General features: G+C 45.7%; 1 protein-coding gene across 2 annotated transcripts in view; it reads right to left on the bottom strand.

Moving 5' to 3' along the window:
• Window positions 1-21,396, bottom strand: part of LOC126188092 (retinol-binding protein pinta-like) — a 102,056-nt gene that overhangs the window by 59,522 nt on the left and 21,138 nt on the right. For both annotated transcript variants that reach the window (XM_049929552.1, XM_049929551.1), the window contains 2 exons: window positions 13,637-13,796; window positions 2,177-2,426 (listed from right to left, as the gene is read on the bottom strand). In XM_049929552.1, coding sequence (XP_049785509.1) covers window positions 2,177-2,426; window positions 13,637-13,796 — 410 coding nt within the window. The remainder of the gene's footprint in view (window positions 1-2,176; window positions 2,427-13,636; window positions 13,797-21,396) is intronic.

Genomic DNA, 21,396 nt, shown 5'->3' with positions numbered 1-21,396 from the left:
CATTATTCACTAACATCAACCCATCACGTCCAATCTGAAATGTGGCCAACGCGCTACAGCGAGTATTTAAACAAACCTGATTTGCATCCTAGTGGTGTTCCTAGTGACACTCTTACGTGACAGGCGCTAAATTTGAATGGACATCATGTTTCAAATGTAGACCCACCAGGTTAGCTGACAGCGCTAATGCTTTACTACCTGGACTCGGATTCGCGCGCCGGCCCCGTAACGAATCCGCCCGCCGGATTAGTGGCGAGGGCCGGTGTGCCGGCCAGCCTGGGTGCGGTTTTTAGGCGGTTTTCCACATGCCTCTAAGTGAATACCTGGCTGGTACCCACGTCCCGCAGTTACACGGCTCACAGACTTTTGAAACATGTCCGCACTTTTCCATGATTTACACTAGACGCAGACAGATGGGGTACTCTGATTCCATCCCGGTGCGTACAGGGTGGCGGCAAGAAGGGCATCTACATCTACATCTATATTTATACTTCGCAAGCCACCCAACGGTGTGTGGCGGAGTGCACTTTACGTGCCACTGTCATTATCTCCCTTTCCTGTTCCAGTCACGTATGGTTTGCGGGAAGAACGACTGCCAGAAAGGCTCCGTGCGCCCTCGAATCTCTCTAATTTTACATTCGTGATCTCCTCGGGAGGTATACGTACGGGAAAGCAATATATTCGATACCTCATCCAGAACCGCACCCTCTCGAAACCTGGACAGCAGGCTAAACCGCGATGCAGAGCGCCTCTCTTGCAGAGTCTGCCACTTGAGTTTGCTAAACATCTTCGTAACGCTATCACGTTTACCAAATGACCCTGAGACGAAACGCGCCGCTCTTCTTTGGATCTTCTCCATCTCTTGCGTCAACCCGACCTGATATGGATCCCACACCGATGAGCAATACTCAAGTATAGGTCGAACGAGTGTTTTGTAAGCCACCACCTTTGTTGATGGACTACATTTTCTAAGGACTCTCCCAATGAATCTCAACCTGGCACCCGACTTACCAACAATTAATTTTATATGATCATTCCACCTCAAATCGTTCTCTACGCATACTCCCAGATATTTTACAGAAGTAACTGCTACCAGTGTTTGTTCTGCTATCACATAATCACACAATAAAGGAATCTTCTTTCTATGTATTCGCAATACTCATCTGCGAAAGCCTCATGGAACTTCCGACACTATCTAATAGGTCATTTATATGTATATATATTGTGGAAAGCAATGGTCCCATAACACTTCCCTGTGGCATCTGGCCACCCCTTCAAATTAATATGCCAAATCCGATTTAACCACGCCACTTCCGCCCAAAATTCGGGACCAAGGCGTCAGCGATAGATAGAATCATGTTTCAAATGTAGTAACACGACTACCAATTTTCGTTCATGTTGCACAGCTCCTTGTGTTGCGATCTTTCTTCGGAGTAATCATGACGAAGCGATGCCAGTATAACCTCACCACTTTAACTAAGCATCACTATAGCAGGTACATTCAAGTGGTTCCACTCAACTCGTTATTCATTGTAGAATGGCCGCAAATTTAAGGCCTTGCACCGGACACAAACAGGCTTCTCTGCAAACAACTCCACCACTTACCACCAACGCAAGCCTTAACATAACATAAACCAAAATAGAGAATACGTTGTCAAACAAGGAATACCTCATGACATGCAAACCGCAAACAATTCGCACTGGTCGAAAACAACATGACTTCTCAGAGATATGAAACTGATTTAGTGACCATGCGAAGAGATTCCTGCAGTGTTTATGCCACTTAATTGAAAATAATTGTAGCAGACTCGCATAAATCACTGAAAATATATGTATCATTATCTACTGAAAGCAAGTGTAATGCAGAGAAATGAAAATGCCGAATAAACAGGCAGTATTCTTAGGTTCAGACGAAAAATTTATCATAATGTTTGTACAGACATCACAATTTACTATATGCGTCGAAATTCATTAACTAATGTGTTGCTCAATATTATTCTATGTGATTGATATGACACGGAGGTGTAAACAATGGAGACACTATTTCTTTGCTTCATGAACAAGATAATGTAAAGAAGTAACCTTCAGTACACAAAAACAAAATTGCGAATTTTTCAGCTGGTTTGTAGCGAGGTCGTAGTAGGTTATATGTTTATTCGAATAAGGGTCTACTTACCCTGGACAACAGTTCACTGTTTCTGAGGCAATTTATGTCAGTCCGGAGCACGTGTCCCATTGTCGCATTGGCCAGATCGATAACGTAGACGTCTCCAAGGCTGTAGTCTTCTCCCATCATTATCTCGAGCTCCATTAGAACCATCTTCGCATGGGTAGCGAAGACATAGCTGGAGGGGTCTGGGTCGAGCTGTGTGTTGATTATGATCCGGTACCCCTCCTTGGTCAGCCGAGGCATCACCATCATCTTTCTGTCACCACATGTTTGTGTTAGAGCCATGCTCAGTATAGACAACTGTTAAAAGTGTAATAAAATGTAACAGCTGGTAATGAAGTGGACTACTTACACTACTGGTCATTAAAATTGCTACACCAAGAGGAAATGCACATGATAAACGGGTATTCATTGGACAAATATATTATACCAGAACTGACATGTGATTACATTTTCACGCAGTTTGGGTCCATAGATTCCGAGAAATCAGTACCCACAACAACCACCTCAGGCCGTAATAACGGCCTTAATACACCTGGGCATTCAGTCAAACAGAGCTTGGATGGCGTGTACAGGTACAGCTGCCCACGCAGCTTCAACACGATACCACAGTTCAAGAGTAGTAACTGGCGCATTGTGACGAGTCAGTTACTCGGCCACAATTGACCAGACGTTTTCAGTTGGTGAGAGACCTGGAGAATGTGCTGGCCAGGGCAGCAGTCGAACATTTTCTGTGTCCAGAAAGGCCCGTACAGGACCTGCAACATGCGGTCGTGCATTATCCTGCTGAAATGTGGGGTTTCGCAGGGATCGAATGAATGGTAGAACCACGAGTCGTAACACATCTGAAATACAGCGTCCACTGTTCAAGTGCCGTCAGTGAGAAAAAGAGGTGAGCGAAAAGTGTAACCAATGGCACCCTGTACCATCACGGCAGGTGATAAGCCAGTATGGCGATGACGAATACACGCTTTCAATGTGCTTTCATCACGATGTCGCCAAACGCGGATGCGACTATCATGATGTTGCAGACGGAACCTGGATTCATCTGAAACAATGACGTTTTGCCATTCGTACACCCAGGTTCGTCGTTGAGTACACCATCGCAGACTCTCCTGTCTGCGATGCAGCGTCAAGGGTAGCCGCAGCCATAGTCTGCGAGCTGTTAGTCCATGCTGCTGCAAACCTCGTCGAACTGTTCGTGCACGTGGTTGTTGTATTGGAAACGTCCCCATCTGTTGACTCAGGGACTGAGACGTGACTGCACGATCCGTTACAGGCATGCGGATAAGATTCCTGTCATCTCGACTGCTGGTGATACGAGGCCTTCGGGATCTAGCACGTCGTTCCATTTTACCCTCCGGAACGCACCGATTCCATATTCTGCTAAGAGTCATTGGATCTCGACCAACGCGAGCAGCAATGTCACGATACGATAAACCGCAATCGCGATAGGTTACAATCCGACCTTTATCAAAGCCGGAAACGTGATGGTACGCATTTCTCCTCCTTACACGAGGTATCACAACAACGTTTCACCAGGCAACGGCGGTCAACTGCTGTTTGTGTATGAGAAATCGGTTGAAAACTTCCCTCATGTCAGCACGTTGTAGGTGTCGCCACCGGCGTCCACCTTGTGTGAATGATCTGAAAAGCTAATCATTTGCATATCACAGCATCTTCTTCCTATCGGTTAAATTTCGCGTCTGTAGCACGTCATCTTCGTGGTGTAGCAATTTTAATGGCCAGTAGTGTATGTGTATAACAAGGGAAATAATTCCATACACCAGGGGAAAGGTAACTTTAATTTCCACTGACATCAAGGATCAGAGGGTATAAATACCTTTAACATTTGTGACACAGACGCATAGTCTGAACAGTAATGGCCTCCACAAACGAATTGCCCTGATAGGTCTGCAAGACACTGTGTATGCACTGTACTAAATCATTTCTATGTGTGGAGATGATAAAACGTTGCTACAAACACTCAACTACCCGTATCGCAAAAATATTTCTTTATTTAAGATTATCGGTTTCGACAGACTTTGCAGTTATCTTCAGTTCATAAAAAATCTTTTTACTAAGAAAATTGTTAATTTTACGAGGGACCTCACACCATACTGATAAAAATGAGAACATTACAAAAGATTTGTCATAAATAAAATTTTTAAAAAGCGTAAAGCACCATATGCAAATGACCATGTACATGTATATATATATCACTCACAGACGCTTGTTACATCACAAAAACACAGTACACAATAGCACATCTGTTTACGTAAACTTGAAATATTATCAACAGTGAAAATCAACTTCAAACGGCGTATAAGATACCTTATATGCAGTTTAACGTGGATTTTCAATGTTAAAAATAAGGTGCCTTATACGCAATTTAATGTGGCTCAAGTTGCTTTATTTTTTTTTAAGTTGACTATAACATACATTTTATAATTTTCTGATTTTTATTCAATGACTGCTTGGTGTGAAGTAGATCGTAAAATAAACACGTTTCATAGCAGAAAGATTTCTTAAGACCTGAAGATGACAGAAAGGTCTGTCGAAACCGTTTGTCTGAAATAAAGAAATATTCATGCGATCTTGATGTTGAATGGTTTTAGCAAGTAAAACGGATTGTCGCTTCGGTCTTCTAAAGATGAGAAAATTCAGTCAAATTCGTGTATTGCTGTCCGTTCGTTACTCACGATCCGTTAACTCCTCTTCATCAAACTGGGAACCAGTTTTACAGTCCTGGAAATGGAAAAAAGAACACATTGACACCGGTGTGTCAGACCCACCATACTTGCTCCGGACACTGCGAGAGGGCTGTACAAGCAATGATCACACGCACGGCACAGCGGACACACCACGAACCGCGGTGTTGGCCGTCGAATGGCGCTAGCTGCGCAGCATTTGTGCACCGCCGCCGTCAGTGTCAGCCAGTTTGCCGTGGCATACGGAGCTCCATCGCAGTGTTTAACACTGGTAGCATGCCGCGACAGCGTGGACGAGAACCGTATGTGCAGTTGACGGACTTTGAGCGAGGGCGTATAGTGGGCATGCGGGAGGCCGGGTGGACATACCGCCGAATTGCTCAACACGTGGGGCGTGAGGTCTCCACAGTACATCGATGTTGTCGCCAGTGGTCGGCGGAAGGTGCACGTGCCCGTCGACCTGGGACCGGACCGCAGCGACGCACGGATGCACGCCAAGACCGTAGGATACTACGCAGTGCCGTAGGGGACCGCACCGCCACTTCCCAGCAAATTAGGGACACTGTTGCTCCTGGGGTATCGGCGAGGACCATTCGAAACCGTCTCCATGAAGCTGGGCTACGGTCCCGCACACCGTTAGGCCGTCTTCCGCTCACGCCCCAACATCGTGCAGCCCGCCTCCAGTGGTGCCGCGACAGGTGTGAATGGAGGGACGAATGGAGACGTGTCGTCTTCAGCGATGAGAGTCGCTTCTGCCTTGGTGCCAATAATGGTCGTATGCGTGTTTGGCGCCGTGCAGGTGAGCGCCACAATCAGGACTGCATACGACCGAGGCACACAGGGCCAACACCCGGCATCATGGTGTGGGGAGCGACCTCCTACACTGGCCGTACACCACTGGTGATCGTCGAGGGGATACTGAATAGTGCACGGTACATCCAAACCGTCATCGAACCCATCGTTCTACCATTCCTAGACCGGCAAGGGAACTTGCTGTTCCAACAGGACAATGCACGTCCGCATGTGTCCCGTGCCACCCAACGTGCTCTAGAAGGTGTAAGTCAACTACCCTGGCCAGCAAGATCTCCGGATCTGTCCCCCATTGAGCATGTTTGGGACTGGATGAAGCGTCGTCTCACGCGGTCTGCACGTCCAGCACGAACGCTGGTCTAACTGAGGCGCCAGGTGGAAATGGCATGGCAAGCCGTTCCACAGGACTACATCCAGCATCTCTACGATCGTCTCCATGGGAGAATAGCAGCCTGCATTGCTGCGAAAGGTGGATATACACTGTACTAGTGCCGACATTGTGCATGCTCTGTTGCCTGTGTCTATGTGCCTGTGGTTCTGTCAGTGTGATCATGTGATGTATCTGACCCCAGGAATGTGTCAATAAAGTTTCCCCTTCCTGGGACAATGAATTCACGGTGTTCTTATTTCAATTTCCAGGAGTGTATTTTTAAAAAATGTCGTGAGAAATTGCGGCTGATACCCCTAAGCCTTATGGTCACTATCACACAAGAAATTCCATAATAACTGTTTCACATAATAGCAAGAAATAAATTGGGAAACATATTACTCGGATTATGTGATGTATTTTAATTCATTAATGTCATATATTGAGACTCATTAGTTCATTTGCAAAGACTACTCGTTAAACAAATCAGACCCATTTGTGCACTTAATCCCCAATCTTCCTTTATGTCTTTACTTAAAAACATTATAATATTGCAGTACATCTACTCATGCACACCGTTCGGAACATGGATTTATTTCAAAGTGTGATTAACATAATAAAGTAAAATCTTTTTCAGTATGTTGTCCAAAACTTTGCAGACCTTGTAACATAGGTTTACGGCACACTTTACACTTTTTGAATAAAATAATCGGAGCGACCTAAAATTTATAACCCGAAATTTAATAGCTTTCTCTTCGATGAAGTTTATTTTCCCTCGAAGAAGCCTTCCGGTATATTTGCTTGTGCTTATCGTGACTCATTTCTTAGAAATAAATGAATGTGCTTTTTTATGTAATAGTAAGTCGGGTACAAGGCTTCATCCAGCTATAGTGGTTTCAGCTTAACATGCTATACACCAACTCCGGCCAATGATAGACCAACATATTATATGTCAGATATTTATCTTTGCGAATTATTAACACAGAAGACTTAGCTACCAGCTAAGATTGCTATTATAATGTCATTTCTAACTTGAATTTTTTCGTTCTTCTGGTGACTTCGTTTAAAATGGGCAAAAAGCTCTATACTTCAGACATTCAGAATTACGTTATAATCATAAATCAGAAAATGGGGAAGCGTTTCCAAGTAAAATAAGATAGGATATATATACATACCATGTGACAAAAGTTGCAACTAAGACATTATTAAAACTGTCGGTACTACTGTACAACAATAAATATTACTCATGAGAGGCCACCCACAAGGATTGAGGATAGCACACGCCATGTTTTCTTGAGTCTAAACGTAGACAAATTTTTTGAAGGTATTTTCTCGGTTTTTCTGTTGCTTAAACTCTTTTTCTTACTTCGAATTAACCATCTTTGGGGTACGTCAGATCTTAGATGCTTGTGCTCTCTTTTTCTCCTTCTAGTTCCTCATTCTATCTGATCTCTTCTTTCATTCCTCCTCCGATGTCTAAATTGGTTTCCTGGTGTTGATCTTAACTTGGAACCTCTTAGTTTTGTCTTCGGTCACGGCCTTGGCTGCACCATTCTTTAACATGATTTCGTTAATCTGGAGTTCTCTCAAACCTTTTCCACTTCCTTCAACCAATTGGGCTTAGTCTCTTTTTTGTAAAAGAAGTCAAAGATTTGTTTAGTTTGTCTGTCGGGATTCATTCGTGGTATGTGTCCTTAGAAATATATCCTCCTTTTCCCCGTGGTTTCAGAGAGTCTCTCCGACTTTGCATGCTTCGTTTCTATAGAAAACTTGTTTGTTATTTTGGAATTTGGGACCCATTATGTTTCTAAAAATTTTCATCTCCTTGATTTCCAATTCCTCCATTGGCCCTTTCCTCCTCATGACTAGTGTCTCTGCTGCATAGAGCGCTTCCGGCTTAATTACTGTGTTATAATGACTTATTTTGGTGTTCCAAGAGAGGGCTTTCTTATTGTAGGTTTTCTGGAAAGCTAGTTCCATTTTAATCTTTCTTGCTTCGATTGCTTATCCTTCAAGGTTGTTCCATTCAGTCAATTCCCCTAGGTACTTGAAACTGCTAACCACCTCTTTTTTTGAGCTCCTACTTTAATTCATTCTCTTAGGAGTATCTGATATATTCGTCATAATCTTCGTTTTTCGTAAAAAATCTTAAATCCTATCTTCCCTGCCTGTTCTTGTAACCCGGCGATTTGTTCTTTAGCTTCCTCCCAGATTTCCGCCAGTAGCGTAATGTCGTCAGCAAATGCCAAACACTTAATCGTGATTTCTTTGTTTTTTATTCCAAGTCTTATTCCCTCTCTCGTTCTTGCATTCCATTCCCTCACAATCTTTTTTAGTCCACCGTTATACTGAAGGGGTGAGAGGCAATTCCCTTGCCGACCCCTGTTCTGATCTCAAAAGGTTCCGATAGTTCACTCATTAGCCTGACTTTAGAGAACATATTCGTGAGCGTCTCCATGATGATGTTTAGAGTTTTCCCATCCCAGGTAAACTCCTATAAATCATTGAACAACGACTCTCTGTCTATGGAATCGTAAGCGTTTTGGAAGTCTACAATAGCCACTATATACGGTTTCGCCCTCTGCTTCTGATAAGCTAAAATGTTTCTGAGGCTTAAGATATGTTCAGGGCAGGATCTTCCTTTCCTAAACCCAGCTTGATACTCTCCAATATGGCAATCCAACTGGTATTCTGCTCTTTTTAGTAAAGCTCTGGACAATATCTTCTAGGTGCTATCCACCAAAGAAATCCCTCTGTAGTTAGTGGAATCAGATTTAGGACCTTTTCTGTGAAGATGGTGTATCAGGGCCATTTTCCATTCCTCTGGAATGATTCCTTTCTTCCATATCTCTTCAAAAAGTTTCTGGATTAAGACAATTGCATTTGTGCTAGCCCACTTCCATAATTCGGCTGTTATCTGGTTTTCCCCTGATGCCTTGAAATTTTCCATGTGATTTAGTATTCCCTCGATCTCACTTAGATATGGAAGCTTAGAGTTTGGGTTCGGGGATGATTTCGGTCCACAATCGAACGCCATCTTTTGGTGTGGTTCCTCGCAGTTTAGAAGTTCCTTGAAGTATTCTGCTGGCATCTTACAGTTGCCCCTATTACTATACGCCATGTTCCTTTTTTTGTGCTGAAGTTGGAGAGTTGGGGGCTCATATTTGTTTAGCTTCTCCCTGAAGATCCGATAATAGTTCCTCATGTCGTTCTTAGCAGAGTCGTCATTTAGCTTCCTGAGCAGTTGGTCTTCCTGCGCCGTCTTAACTTTCTTCATCTCCTTGGACACCATCTTCCTAGTTTCCACAAGTTTCTGCCAGACACTCTCGTCCTTTCTGGTTTGCCGGATGTGCCACACCTTCTTCCTCAGATCAAGTAGTCTATCACACTGATCGTTCCACCTCCTGTGCTTCTTCATCCTGGTAACAGGACCAAGCTGCTCTGCTTTCGTTATAAGACTCTTCTCCATCTGCTTCGAGTCCTAGTCTTCTAGGTCACTGGTTAGCTTGCCGCATTCCTCCTTCTTCTCCTTTATTTTCTCTGGATCATATCTCCTGCCTGCTAGATTTTTCCTATGGAAGTTACTCTTGGGGATGATCTTCAGTTTCGCTTTAGATAGGTAGTGGTCAGAGTCGAGGTTGGCTCCTCTGAGAACACTAATATTTTGGATTTCCTTATGAAATTTCCGCTTTATCGCAACATGATCTAACTGGAATTCTCCCAGGAGAGGGTTAGGTGAACCCTACGTCTTCTGCTTTCTTGGTAATTTCTTAAAGCTAGTTGACTTCAGTATCAAACTGTGCGCCTGGCATAATTCGATGAGCGTGATACCATTTTCATTCGTAATGTTATGTGCCGGGTATCTCCCCACTATATGCCTGCACCTTTCCTCTCTCTCCACATGGGCGTTAATATCCCCTAGAGGGATGACGTTGTGTTTTTCGGGCATATTTTGGATTGTGTCATCTAGTTTGTCCCAGAGTAGTTCTGCCTTCTTCTTATTGGCTTGCTTACAATTTTTTTTTAATTATTAATATCGTTATGGACCAACAGCTCCTATGGCTTCACTTCGTGTATATTTTAAATACATTATGAACTTTTAAAAATATATATCATTCTACGGTGTTCAGAGCTAGTACCTGCAGAAGTTGTTGCCGTTTTTCCTCTATTCGTAGAAACTTCTTACAAATTCTTAATGAATTATATAAATGACTTGTACAGTCAATATGCTCTTCCGGTGACTCAATGAATAAATAAGTAAGTAAGAAAACCTCTCGGTTTCTGAAGTGAGTTCTTACGTTCTTTTTAATTAATCTACATTTTCCTTCCTTTCATTGCTGTTAGCTTTTGGTTGATTTTCAGTTTTATACAGGCATTTCAGGACCTTTCAAGAGAAATTTCTTCGACGGTAAGTCAGATAAGGAAAACTGTTGTTCATCGTCAGAAACTGAAGGATGCGAATAACTCATCAACGACGAGCTAAAAGCAAGATGTTCCTTTACAAAAAAAAACTCAAGAAAACGGTGGACGACTTAATTGTAGGTACTGTTCTTAGCCTAAAAGGTCATGTCGGCAGTGAATGTTTAACAGTTGTTGCTAATGCTTTTACTTTTAAGAACATTTCGAATAAATTATTTAGTATGACATAATTAACTGAAAAGCATTGCAAAATTCAGAAACCTACATAAATAACAGGTCTAGATTATGCTCGACGTAAACTATGGGAAATTATGCAAGAGAATGGAGGCCATCTAAATGCTGTTAAAAGCCTACAGCGTAAAATAACTGAAGATAAATGAACAAAACAGGTAAGCAAATGCCTGTAACTCAACTGTTAGACAAGGATATCCAGTATTAACCTATACAGGTGACGAAGTAGTTATAACGGAATCAAGTGATTTACAAAAGTCAGTCCACTTGCTACGTTTAGTAACAAAACTACGTTATTTTCAAAAGTCTGTAAATGGAACTAAGTTGCAACCATTCAGCATGAAGCATTTCAGAGGAAAGAAAGTCTCAATAGGATATAAAGTTGTGGAACAAGTCAGCTTCTTAAATACCTTGGTTACACTGTAACTTTTGAGCATTCCATTGACATTCATGTGGCACAGTTAAGAGAAAAGATGGCAAAGGCAGTGTTGAGGCAATGATAAAGATTTATAGAACAACGACAGTCCCTAAAGTCCTTTATGGAGCAGAATGTTGGATCCTGAAAAAAAAAGTAAAGAATCAAGGCAGCAGAAATAAGGTTTCTACACTGTCAGCTATAGAATACACAAGAATATACTGGGAGGAACAGAACCATGTCAGATAAATTGAGCTATGATTAAAGATAAGTCGTTAGTAGATATCCAGTGCTAAAGTATAATTACTATATCATATACACTCCTGGAAATTGAAATAAGAACACCGTGAATTCATTGTCCCAAGAAGGGGAAACTTTATTGACACATTCCTGGGGTCAGATACATCACATGATCACACTGACAGAACCACAGGCACATAGGCACAGGCAACAGAGCATGCACAATGTCGGCAGTAGTACAGTGTATATCCACCTTTCGCAGCTATGCAGGCTGCTATTCTCCCATGGAGACGATCGTAGAGATGCTGGATGTAGTCCTGTGGAACGGCTTGCCATGCCATTTCCACCTGGCGCCTCAGTTGGACCAGCGTTCGTGCTGGACGTGCAGACCGCGTGAGACGACGCTTCATCCAGTCCCAAACATGCTCAATGGGGGACAGATCCGGAGATCTTGCTGGCCAGGGTAGTTGACTTACACCTTCTAGAGCACGTTGGGTGGCACGGGATACATGCGGACGTGCATTGTCCTGTTGGAACAGCAAGTTCCCTTGCCGGTCTAGGAATGGTAGAACGATGGGTTCGATGACGGTTTGGATGTACCGTGCACTATTCAGTGTCCCCTCGACGATCACCAGTGGTGTACGGCCAGTGTAGGAGATCGCTCCCCACACCATGATGCCGGGTGTTGGCCCTGTGTGCCTCGGTCGTATGCAGTCCTGATTGTGGCGCTCACCTGCACGGCGCCAAACACGCATACGACCATCATTGGCACCAAGGCAGAAGCGACTCTCATCGCTGAAGACGACACGTCTCCATTCGTCCCTCCATTCACGCCTGTCGCGACACCACTGGAGGCGGGCTGCACGATGTTGGGGCGTGAGCGGAAGACGGCCTAACGGTGTGCGGGACCGTAGCCCAGCTTCATGGAGACGGTTGCGAATGGTCCTCGCCGATACCCCAGGAGCAACAGTGTTCCTAATTTGCTGGGAAGTGGCGGTGCGGTCCCCTACGGCACTGCGTAGGATCCTACGGTCTTGGCGTGCATCCGTGCGTCGCTGCGGTCCGGTCCCATGTCGACGGGCACGTGCACCTCCCGCCGACCACTGGCGACAACATCGATGTACTGTGGAGACCTCACGCCCCACGTGTTGAGCCATTCGGCGGTACGTCCACCCGGCCTCCCGCATGCCCACTATACGCCCTCGCTCAAAGTCCGTCAACTGCACATACGGTTCACGTCCACGCTGTCGCGGCATGCTACCAGTGTTAAAGACTGCGATGGAGCTCCGTATGCCACGGCAAACTGACTGACACTGACGGCGGCGGTGCACAAATGCTGCGCAGCTAGCGCCATTCGACGGCCAACACCGCGGTTCCTGGTGTGTCCGCTGTGCCGTGCGTGTGATCATTGCTTGTACAGCCCTCTCGCAGTGTCCGGAGCAAGTATGGTGGGTCTGACACACCGGTGTCAATGTGTTCTTTTTTCCATTTCCAGGAGTGTAGTAACGCAGTAGAGGGAGACCACAGAAAAGATGGAAAATCGATTTTGAGATGGTGGAAGATGGAACAGTGATAACGTTATTGATCTTTGATGCTAATGACGGCACCGGGTGATTATGATTTATGTACAGATACTCATGGAAGTCCAGTGTGAGCAGTAATCATCGTATGACAACGAAGCATGGTAGATGTGCCTAGGCTAATATGTACTGTAAAAAAAGATTGGTTCAAATTTTGGCCACCAAGTGCAAACCTGTCACTGTGCAGCCTCTCTTCGATGTCTCATGTGCTCATATTGAACAAAATTGTGTACGCAGCGGTTGTAACAAAATCAACGATATTCCTTTCTCATTTGTTTCACTTTTTCTGCCCACCTGACGTTCCTAACTCGTTACATATGGAAACATTTCTACACGTCCTCCTTCCAGCCACAGTGACAGATTTTCATCTGGCGGGCAAAACTGCAACTAATTTTTTCTGGCGTAAATCTATTCCGCATTAACGCATTAGAATATCTACTAAGTTTCGCTATCGTAAGATTTTGATCCTACTCTGGACCTCCGTCAGTAACTACACACGTGGTATATGCGAGCCAGTTTCGTTGAACATTTCTTTATTATTAGTCACACTCACAAGTGGGATAGGCAAACATCTAAATTGGCTTACGTGCGTGGTTCAGCCAACCAACAACCAAAATTTATTCTGTACGCTGTGGCTGACGCAACATAGGTTACTTTTGTAGATGCTTGTAATGAGAAAAGAGGTTTACTCACATATTGTTCTTAGTTTGCTCTACGTCAGGGCCCAAGGGATCTCTCTTCATCGACAGATCCGGCATTCGGTGTTTCAGAGAGAAGTAAGCGTCCAGGCCGATTTTGGTGCGTTCCATGCTGCACTTGCAGTTGATATACATTCTTTCGATCCGGGCATCATCTGGAAGATATAATTGTGTGACTGAAATATCATTTAAGATAGCATATTAAGAATATAAAGAAGCACTCCGACGAGTCCCCTACATCTAATCATCTTTGTACCACACTCATAGCCCAATACATAAATACCGAACGACCATTGAGATTCAAGCATGAGTTTCTCTGCCTCTGATCGTATATATAATCCATGCAGTACATAGTTGGTTTCTGTTATTCGATCATATTGAGCAATCAAATGGGTTTGTTACAAAAGAATATGCCCGATTACCTACCCCATTGTTCTCCAACCGAAGTTTCTGCTCTGTCTCTAATAAACTGATCGTACCCACGTGGTGTTAAATCTCCACTCCTCGTCGCTTAATTCTTTGAGATTATTTGAACAATTTGAAAAGTGTCGTAATAATATCATCCGAGAACCTGATAGGCTTGCAGCAGAAGTATTACGGGGTTTAACACAACACATTAGCAGCAACTGACAATGTACGTGGCTCATTCTTCATATCTGTTGAAAAATTCGCAAACCTACTCCAAAATGCCCAGGAAATAGTGTTGGAAAATAGATGAAGCCAGTCTAACTTATTTTTACTCATCTACAAAAACCAATGAACGGTGATGAAGAACAGATACTCTCCAAAGGATGTGATCTCTATCGCCTTAGTTTTACAGATTAATAAGTCTAGTTGAATGCTGAAGAGGTGTACGAAGGACTAGCAAATAGTAAATACGCAACTAACACTGAAAGTGGAGTACCACGAAGTAGATTTGAAAGACGTATACTGAAAGGACAAGAACGATATTTATGAACGGTCTGCAGACACAGTAAGCTTCCAGATACATACAGTGGTCAAAATTAATGTCGCATATTGTTTTAATGTCAATACCGATCATAAGAGGAAAAAAAAAGTTATTTTGTTCTTTCAGGTACAGTGTTTTTTCAGTCATCAGTCTTCTGACTGCTTTTATGCAGTCTGTCACAATTTTTTCCCCTGTGTCAGTCTCATCATTTCAGAGTAGCACTTCCAACTTAGGTCCTCAGTTATTCGCTGGATGTAGTCCATCCGTCTTTCTCTACAGTTTCTACCCTCGACGGCTTCCTCTAGTACCATGGAAATTACACCCTGATGTCTCCTATCATCCTTTACCTTCTTATTTTCAGTGCCGCGCGGGATTAGCCGAGCGGTCTTAGGCGCTGCACTCGTGGACTGTGCGGCTGGTCCCTCGGGCATAGGTGTGTGTGTTTATCCTTAGGATAATTTAGGTTAAGTAGTGTGTAAGCTTAGGGATTGATGACCTTAGCAGTTAAGTCCCATAACATTTCAGAAATTCTTTTCAGTATTTTCCATATATTTCTTTCCTCTCGGAGTCTGCCTAGAACCTCCTCATTCCTTACTGTAATAGCCCACCTAATTTTTAACATTCGTCTGTAGCGACACATGTCAAATTCTTCGATCCTCTTCTGTTCCTGTTTTCCCACAGTCCATGTATCATTACCCTTCAGTGCTGTAGTCCAAACGTACATTCTTAGAAATTTCTTCCTCAAATTGAGGCCTATGTTTTTATACTAGTAGATTTCTCTTCGCTAGAAATGCCCTTTCCGCCAGCGGTAGCCTGCTTTCAATTTCCTCCTACCTCCTTCCGTCATGGATTATTCCTTAAGGTCATTTACTTCGTGACCATCAAACCAGTTAGTAAGTTTCTCGCTGTTCTCATTTCTGTTACTTCTCATTACTTTCCTATTTATTCAGTTTACTATCAATCCATATTCTATACTCATTAGACTGCTTATCCCATTCTGCAGATTCCGTAATTATTTTTATTTTTCCCGAGGATAGCAATATCGTCAGCGAATCATATCATTGATGTTCTTTCGCCTTGAATTTTAAGTCCACTCTTGAATCTTTCTTCATTTCCGTCATTTTTTCTTCCAGGTATAGATTGAAAAGTAGGGGCGAAAGACCACATCCCTCCATTACAAAGTTTTTAATCTGGACACTTCGTCCTTGGTCTTCCACTCTTACCTATCCCTCTTGGCTCTTGTATATATTGTGTATTACCACTATTTCCTATAGCTTACTTCTATTTTCCTCAGAATTTCGAACATCTTGCACCATCTTATTGTCTCTGAACACTATGGCACCTAACTTCTTCGGTCATCAGTCCCTTAGAACGTAGAACTACTTAAACCTAACTAACCTAAGGACATCACACACATCCATGCCCGAGCACCGTATGATTGTCGAATGCTTTTTCCAGGTCGACAAATCCTATGAACGAGTCTTGATTTTTCTTTAATCCATTATCAACCGCATCTCTGGCGTCGTTACATTTCCTAAAGCCAAACTGATCGCCTTCGAACATATCGTCAGTATTCTTTTGCATTTCTCTGTATATTACTCTTATCAGCAACATGGATACATGAGCTGTTTATCTGATTGTGCGATAAATTTCGCACTTGTCAGCTCTTTCAGTCTTCGAAATTGTGTGGATGACACTTTTCTGTTAGCAGATGGTTTTTCGCCACACTCATATATTGTATACACCAGCTTGAATAATCGTTTTGTTCTCAATTCAACCAATTCAACCAATTCAATTTTAGAAATTCCGAGAGAATGTTATCTGTTCCTTCTGTCTTATTTGATTTCAACTCTGCCAGAGCTCTTTAAGATTTTGATTATAATACTATATCCGCTATTACACCCCTATTGACTCCTGTTTCCTCTTCTATCACGCCATCAGGTACGCTCTTCCTGTCATAGAAGCAATCAATGCAGTCTTCCCGCCTATCCGCTCATCCATTTGCACTTGACAGTAGAATTCCAGTTTCATTTATTGCAGTCACAAGAAAACAAGAAGAAGAAGATAAATACATTTACACTTCATAAGTACAGCAAAAGCGAGAAAGGTAGGCTGTCTGGGTGGTGGGCTCGGTTCTGTGACGGAGTTAGGTTATATAGACAGCAGCAGAGGCGGGTTCTGGTGAAGATACAACAACTCTTTATTATAAATAGTCTCAACGGATTTGCCACCGGGTGACGCTGTGCAAATTCCACAATCTTTCTTTGAATCATCTGTCCGACACCTTGCTGGTAGCCACCAGCAAGGTTGAACCATCTGAAGATGTCGGACAATTGCTCCGAGGCAATATTGTGGAATTTGCATAATGTCATTCGGCGGCAAACCTATAAAGACTATTTACAATGTATCGGCCGGCCCCCTTGCGGGTTCGGGGGTTAGAATAGGCCCGCGGTATTCCTGCCTGCCGTAAGAGACGACTAAAAGGTGTCTCAAAAGTTTCGGCCTGATGTGATGGTCCCCTGTTGGGTTTGACCACCATATCTCAAAATTCTTCCGAAGAGCAAGCCGATTGGTGAAGGGCGCCTTACTTGGTGCATTCTGTCCACCTTGCGATCAGACCTTTCGCCAGCTTATTTGTCGTTGCATTGCAGTCCTGCCCGCTCTCCATCTCATGGGCATGGATACGTTCCTGCGTGTACTTTCCACCTTGCGCTGTGCATTGCCACTTTCTGCACTGACGGCGACAATGGACCACATGTTACTTAACATCCAGCACGGTAGCCAGTCCGTTGTGGTGGGGTCGCCATGTACCCTGTTGGTTGTAGCCCCCTGACAACACAGGGATCGCTCTACTGATGCCTGCGCCGTTAACTCCCCACGTATGCCAAAGAGTAGGTGCCCATCTCCCTGGGGCATCAGGACTCCCGGCATTGGCCATCCTGCCAAGTGGCTATTGCTGAGGCTGGGTGGCGCCCTTGGTCGGAGTAGGTGGCATCAGGGCGGATGACCCGCAATGAAGCGTGGTACATCATCTCTCGCTGGCGGCCAGCCGCCAGCAGTCTCTAAGTGTTTTCGGGCTCAATTTAATGCTCAGAAGTACGATCCGAAAACATTCCCCTCCCTGGCCACACCGTGGGAGGAGCGTGACTCTCAGGATGGCGGTAACAGTTATTCGCCCCGATTCTTAGATTGCCCGAGAGCTGATGGGGAGTCTTTTCTATCCACAAAGCCTCAGTTCTTCGTCGAGCATTTAGAGGACAAGTTTGGGGAGGTGGAGGGCTTGTCTAAAATGCGCTCTGGGTCAGTACTGACACAAACGGCATCCTCCGCCCAGTCACGCAGGTTACTTGCTTGTGACAAGTTGGGGGATGTTAACGTTACCATCACACCACATAAGAGTTTAAATATGGTCCAGGGTGTAATTTTCCATAGAGACCTACTTTTGCAGTCTGATGACGAGCTGCGCGCCAACTTAGAGCGCAGAGGTGTTCATTTCGTCCGGCGCGTTCATCGGGGTCCGAGGGACAATCAAGTTGCTACCGGTGCCTTCATCTTGGCCTTCGAGGGTGATACATTACCAGAGAAGGTCAAGGTGATGGTCTACCGTTGTGACGTCAAGCCCTATATCCCTCCCCCGATGCGGTGCTTTAAGTGCTGGAAGTTCGGCCATATGTCTTCCCGCTGCACTTCCAGCCTCACATGTCCATCACATCCCAATACTCCATGTGCCCCGCCTCCCATCTGTGTCAACTGCGGAGAGCACCATTCACCTTGCTCGCCAGACTACAAAGTCTTTCAGAAAGAGCGCAAAATCATGGACTATAAGACCCTGGACCGACTGACCTATACTGAGGCCAAAAGCAAATATGACAGACTTCATCCTGTGAGAATATCTTCTTACGCCACTGCTACAACAACTCTGCTAGGCCCATCAGTTCGAGACTTCCAGCCAGCTCGATGAGCAGTACAACTCCTCCTGCCTCCTTGCCCGTGGGGGGCTCTACCTACCCTGTTGCTCCTGCACCACCTACCTCAGGAGCAACACCCTCCCACCCATCGGGGACGTCCGTCTCCGCTTCTCAGCCGGAGAAGCGTCTAACTTCTTCGGCTACTCTCGCCTGTAAGAGTTCCCTTGGGTCCCTCTCTTCCCAGGCTTCCACCAGCGGGATCGGTGAAGTCTTCCCAGCTGGCGAAACCCAAGGTTCAGCGAGAGAAGTCCAAGCAAAAGACCTCTAAGCCCAAAGAACTTGCGGTGGCACCGACCCCACCGCACCCTTCGAGCTCTGCATCTGAGGATGAGGTCGAGTTCCTGGCGTCCGCTGAGGACCTTGATCTCGCCGGTCCCTCAGACGCCATGGATGTCACTCGCGTGGGTACTGAAACGGTGGCAGCGAGTGAACACACCGCGTAAACGCCCCCCCCCCCCCCCCAGTCCCTTCATACCTTTCTCAGCCATGGACAATACCATCCTACAGTGGAACTGCAGCGGTTTCTACCGCCATCTAGCTGAGCTCCGACAACTTATCAGCCTTCATCCTTTCTTCTGCATTGCTCTTCAGGAACCTTGGTTTCCAGCTATGTGAATCCCCGCCCTCCGTGGCTATCGGGGTTATTATAAGAACCGGGCAGCTTATGAAAGGGTCTCTGGTGGCGTCTGCATCTACGTCCTTAACTCTCTTCACAGCGAGTCTGTCCCTCTACAAACAGCTTTAGAGGCTGTCGCTGTTCGGGTGTGGACGCCACAGGCTGTTACCGTCTGCAGTCTTTACGTTCCACTGGATGGTGATGTCGCGCAGAATGTCCTGGCTGCGCTGATAGCCCAGTTGCCGCCACCTTTCTTGTTACTGGGCGACTTCAACACCCATAACCCTCTGTGGGGTCCGTCAGTGGCAACAGGTCGAGGCGCCATCGTTGAGCATTTATTGGCGCAGCTCGATCTTTCGATTTTAAATGATGGTGCCTTCACACACTTCAATGTGGCACATGGCACATACTCCGCCATTGACCTTTCGATCTGCAGCCCTGGCCTCTTACTGTCTGTCCAATGGAGTGTGCATGACGACCTGTGTGGTAGTGACCACTTTCCGATCTTTCTGTCACTGCCACGGCGTCGCTCTTCTGGGCGCCCTAGCAGATGGGCTATGAATAAGGCTGACTGGGACTTGTTCTCCTCCATTGCCGCTATTGAGCCTCTCTCTAATGCCGCCATTGATGCGGTGGTTCACTCAGTCACCACTGTCATCGTTACTGCCGCAGAGTCTACCATTCCCCGTTCTTCTAGGTCCCCTCGGTGGAGAACTGTGCGTTGGTGGTCGCATGAGATCGCTGAAGCGATTAAAGATCGCCGGCGGGCGCTCCAGCGTCACAAGCGACATCCCTTCATAGAACACCGCATCGCCTTCAAACGGCTGCGTGCGCGGGCCCGCCGCCTTATCCGCCAACGCAAGCAGGAGTTCTGGGAGCGGTATGTTTCCACCATTGGCATCCATGTCTCTCCATCGCAGGTCTGGGCCAAGATTTGACGCCTCTATGGCTATCGAACCCCGGTCAGCGTCCCAGCGCTCTCACTGAATGGAGCAGTTTGTACTGACTCCGACGTAATTGTAAACCGCTTGGCAGAGCATTTTGCTCTGAGTTCCGCTTCTACGGGATACACTCTTGCCTTCCGCTCCATTAAAGAGCGGATGGAACATCAGAGTCTTTTGTTTCGCACCCACCATCCTGAATTCTACAATGTTCCATTCAGTTAGTGGGAATTTCGCAGTGCCTTAGCCGCTTGCCCTGATACCGCTCCTGGGCCAGATCGTATCCACTGTCAGATGCTGAAACACCTTTCAGTGGACTGCCAGCGACGGCTCCTCGACCTTTACAACCGTCTCTGGGTCGAGGGTGAATTTCCGTCGCAATGGCGGGAAAGCATTGTCCTCCCCGTTTTGAAACATGACAAGAACCCTTTTGAGGTGGACAGCTACCGCCCCATTAGGCTCACCAACGTTCTTTGCAAGTTGCTCGAACGCATGGTGAGCCGGCGGTTGAGTTGGGTACTCGAGTCACGGGGCCTTCTGGCTCTGTCTCAGGGTGGGTTCCGTAAAGGCCGCTCTGCCGCAGACAATCCGGTGAACCTGGAGTCCGCCATTCGTCAGGCCTTTGCCCGCCGTCAGCACCTTAGCGCTGTCGTTTTCGACATGCAGAAGGCTTACGATACTACGTGGCGCCATCACATCCTCTCTACGCTTCATGGATGGGGTCTTCCCGGTCCGCTGCCGATTTTCATTCGCAATTTTTTGGCGCATCGTACCTTCCGCGTGCAAGTTGCGGCCTCTCATAGTTCCCCCCGAGTTCAGGAGAACGGGGTGCCACAGGGATCTGTTTTAAGTGTCTGCCTGTTTTAATAGCAATTAACGGGCTCGCTGCGGCGTTCGGAACGTCTTTCTCAGCGTCCTTGTATGCCGACGACTTCCGCCTTTACTATAGCTCTCATGGCATTGCAGCTGCTGAACGTCAGCTGCAGCGCGCTATCCGCAAGGCGCAGTCTTGGGCTGTAGCGCATGGCTTTCAGTTTTCGGCTCCCAAGACCTGCGTTATGCATTTCTGCCGCCGACGCACTGTTCATCCGGAGCCGCGGCTTTACCTTGATGGCGAACTTCTTGCTGTGGTGGAATCACATAGGTTTTTGGGAGTGGTTTTTGATGCCCAGTTGACTTGGCTGCCTCATATTCGGCAGCTTAAACAGACGTGTTGGCGGCATCTAAATGCTTTGTGATGCTTGAGCCACACCCGCTGGGGCGCCGGCCGATCTACCCTCT

The sequence above is a fragment of the Schistocerca cancellata genome, chromosome 5 (assembly GCF_023864275.1).
Source record: "Schistocerca cancellata isolate TAMUIC-IGC-003103 chromosome 5, iqSchCanc2.1, whole genome shotgun sequence".
In the NCBI taxonomy this organism is placed as follows: Eukaryota; Metazoa; Arthropoda; class Insecta; order Orthoptera; family Acrididae; genus Schistocerca; species Schistocerca cancellata.
The sequence above is the reverse complement of the archived record's forward strand: the minus strand, read 5'-3'. Positions and strand labels throughout refer to the sequence as shown.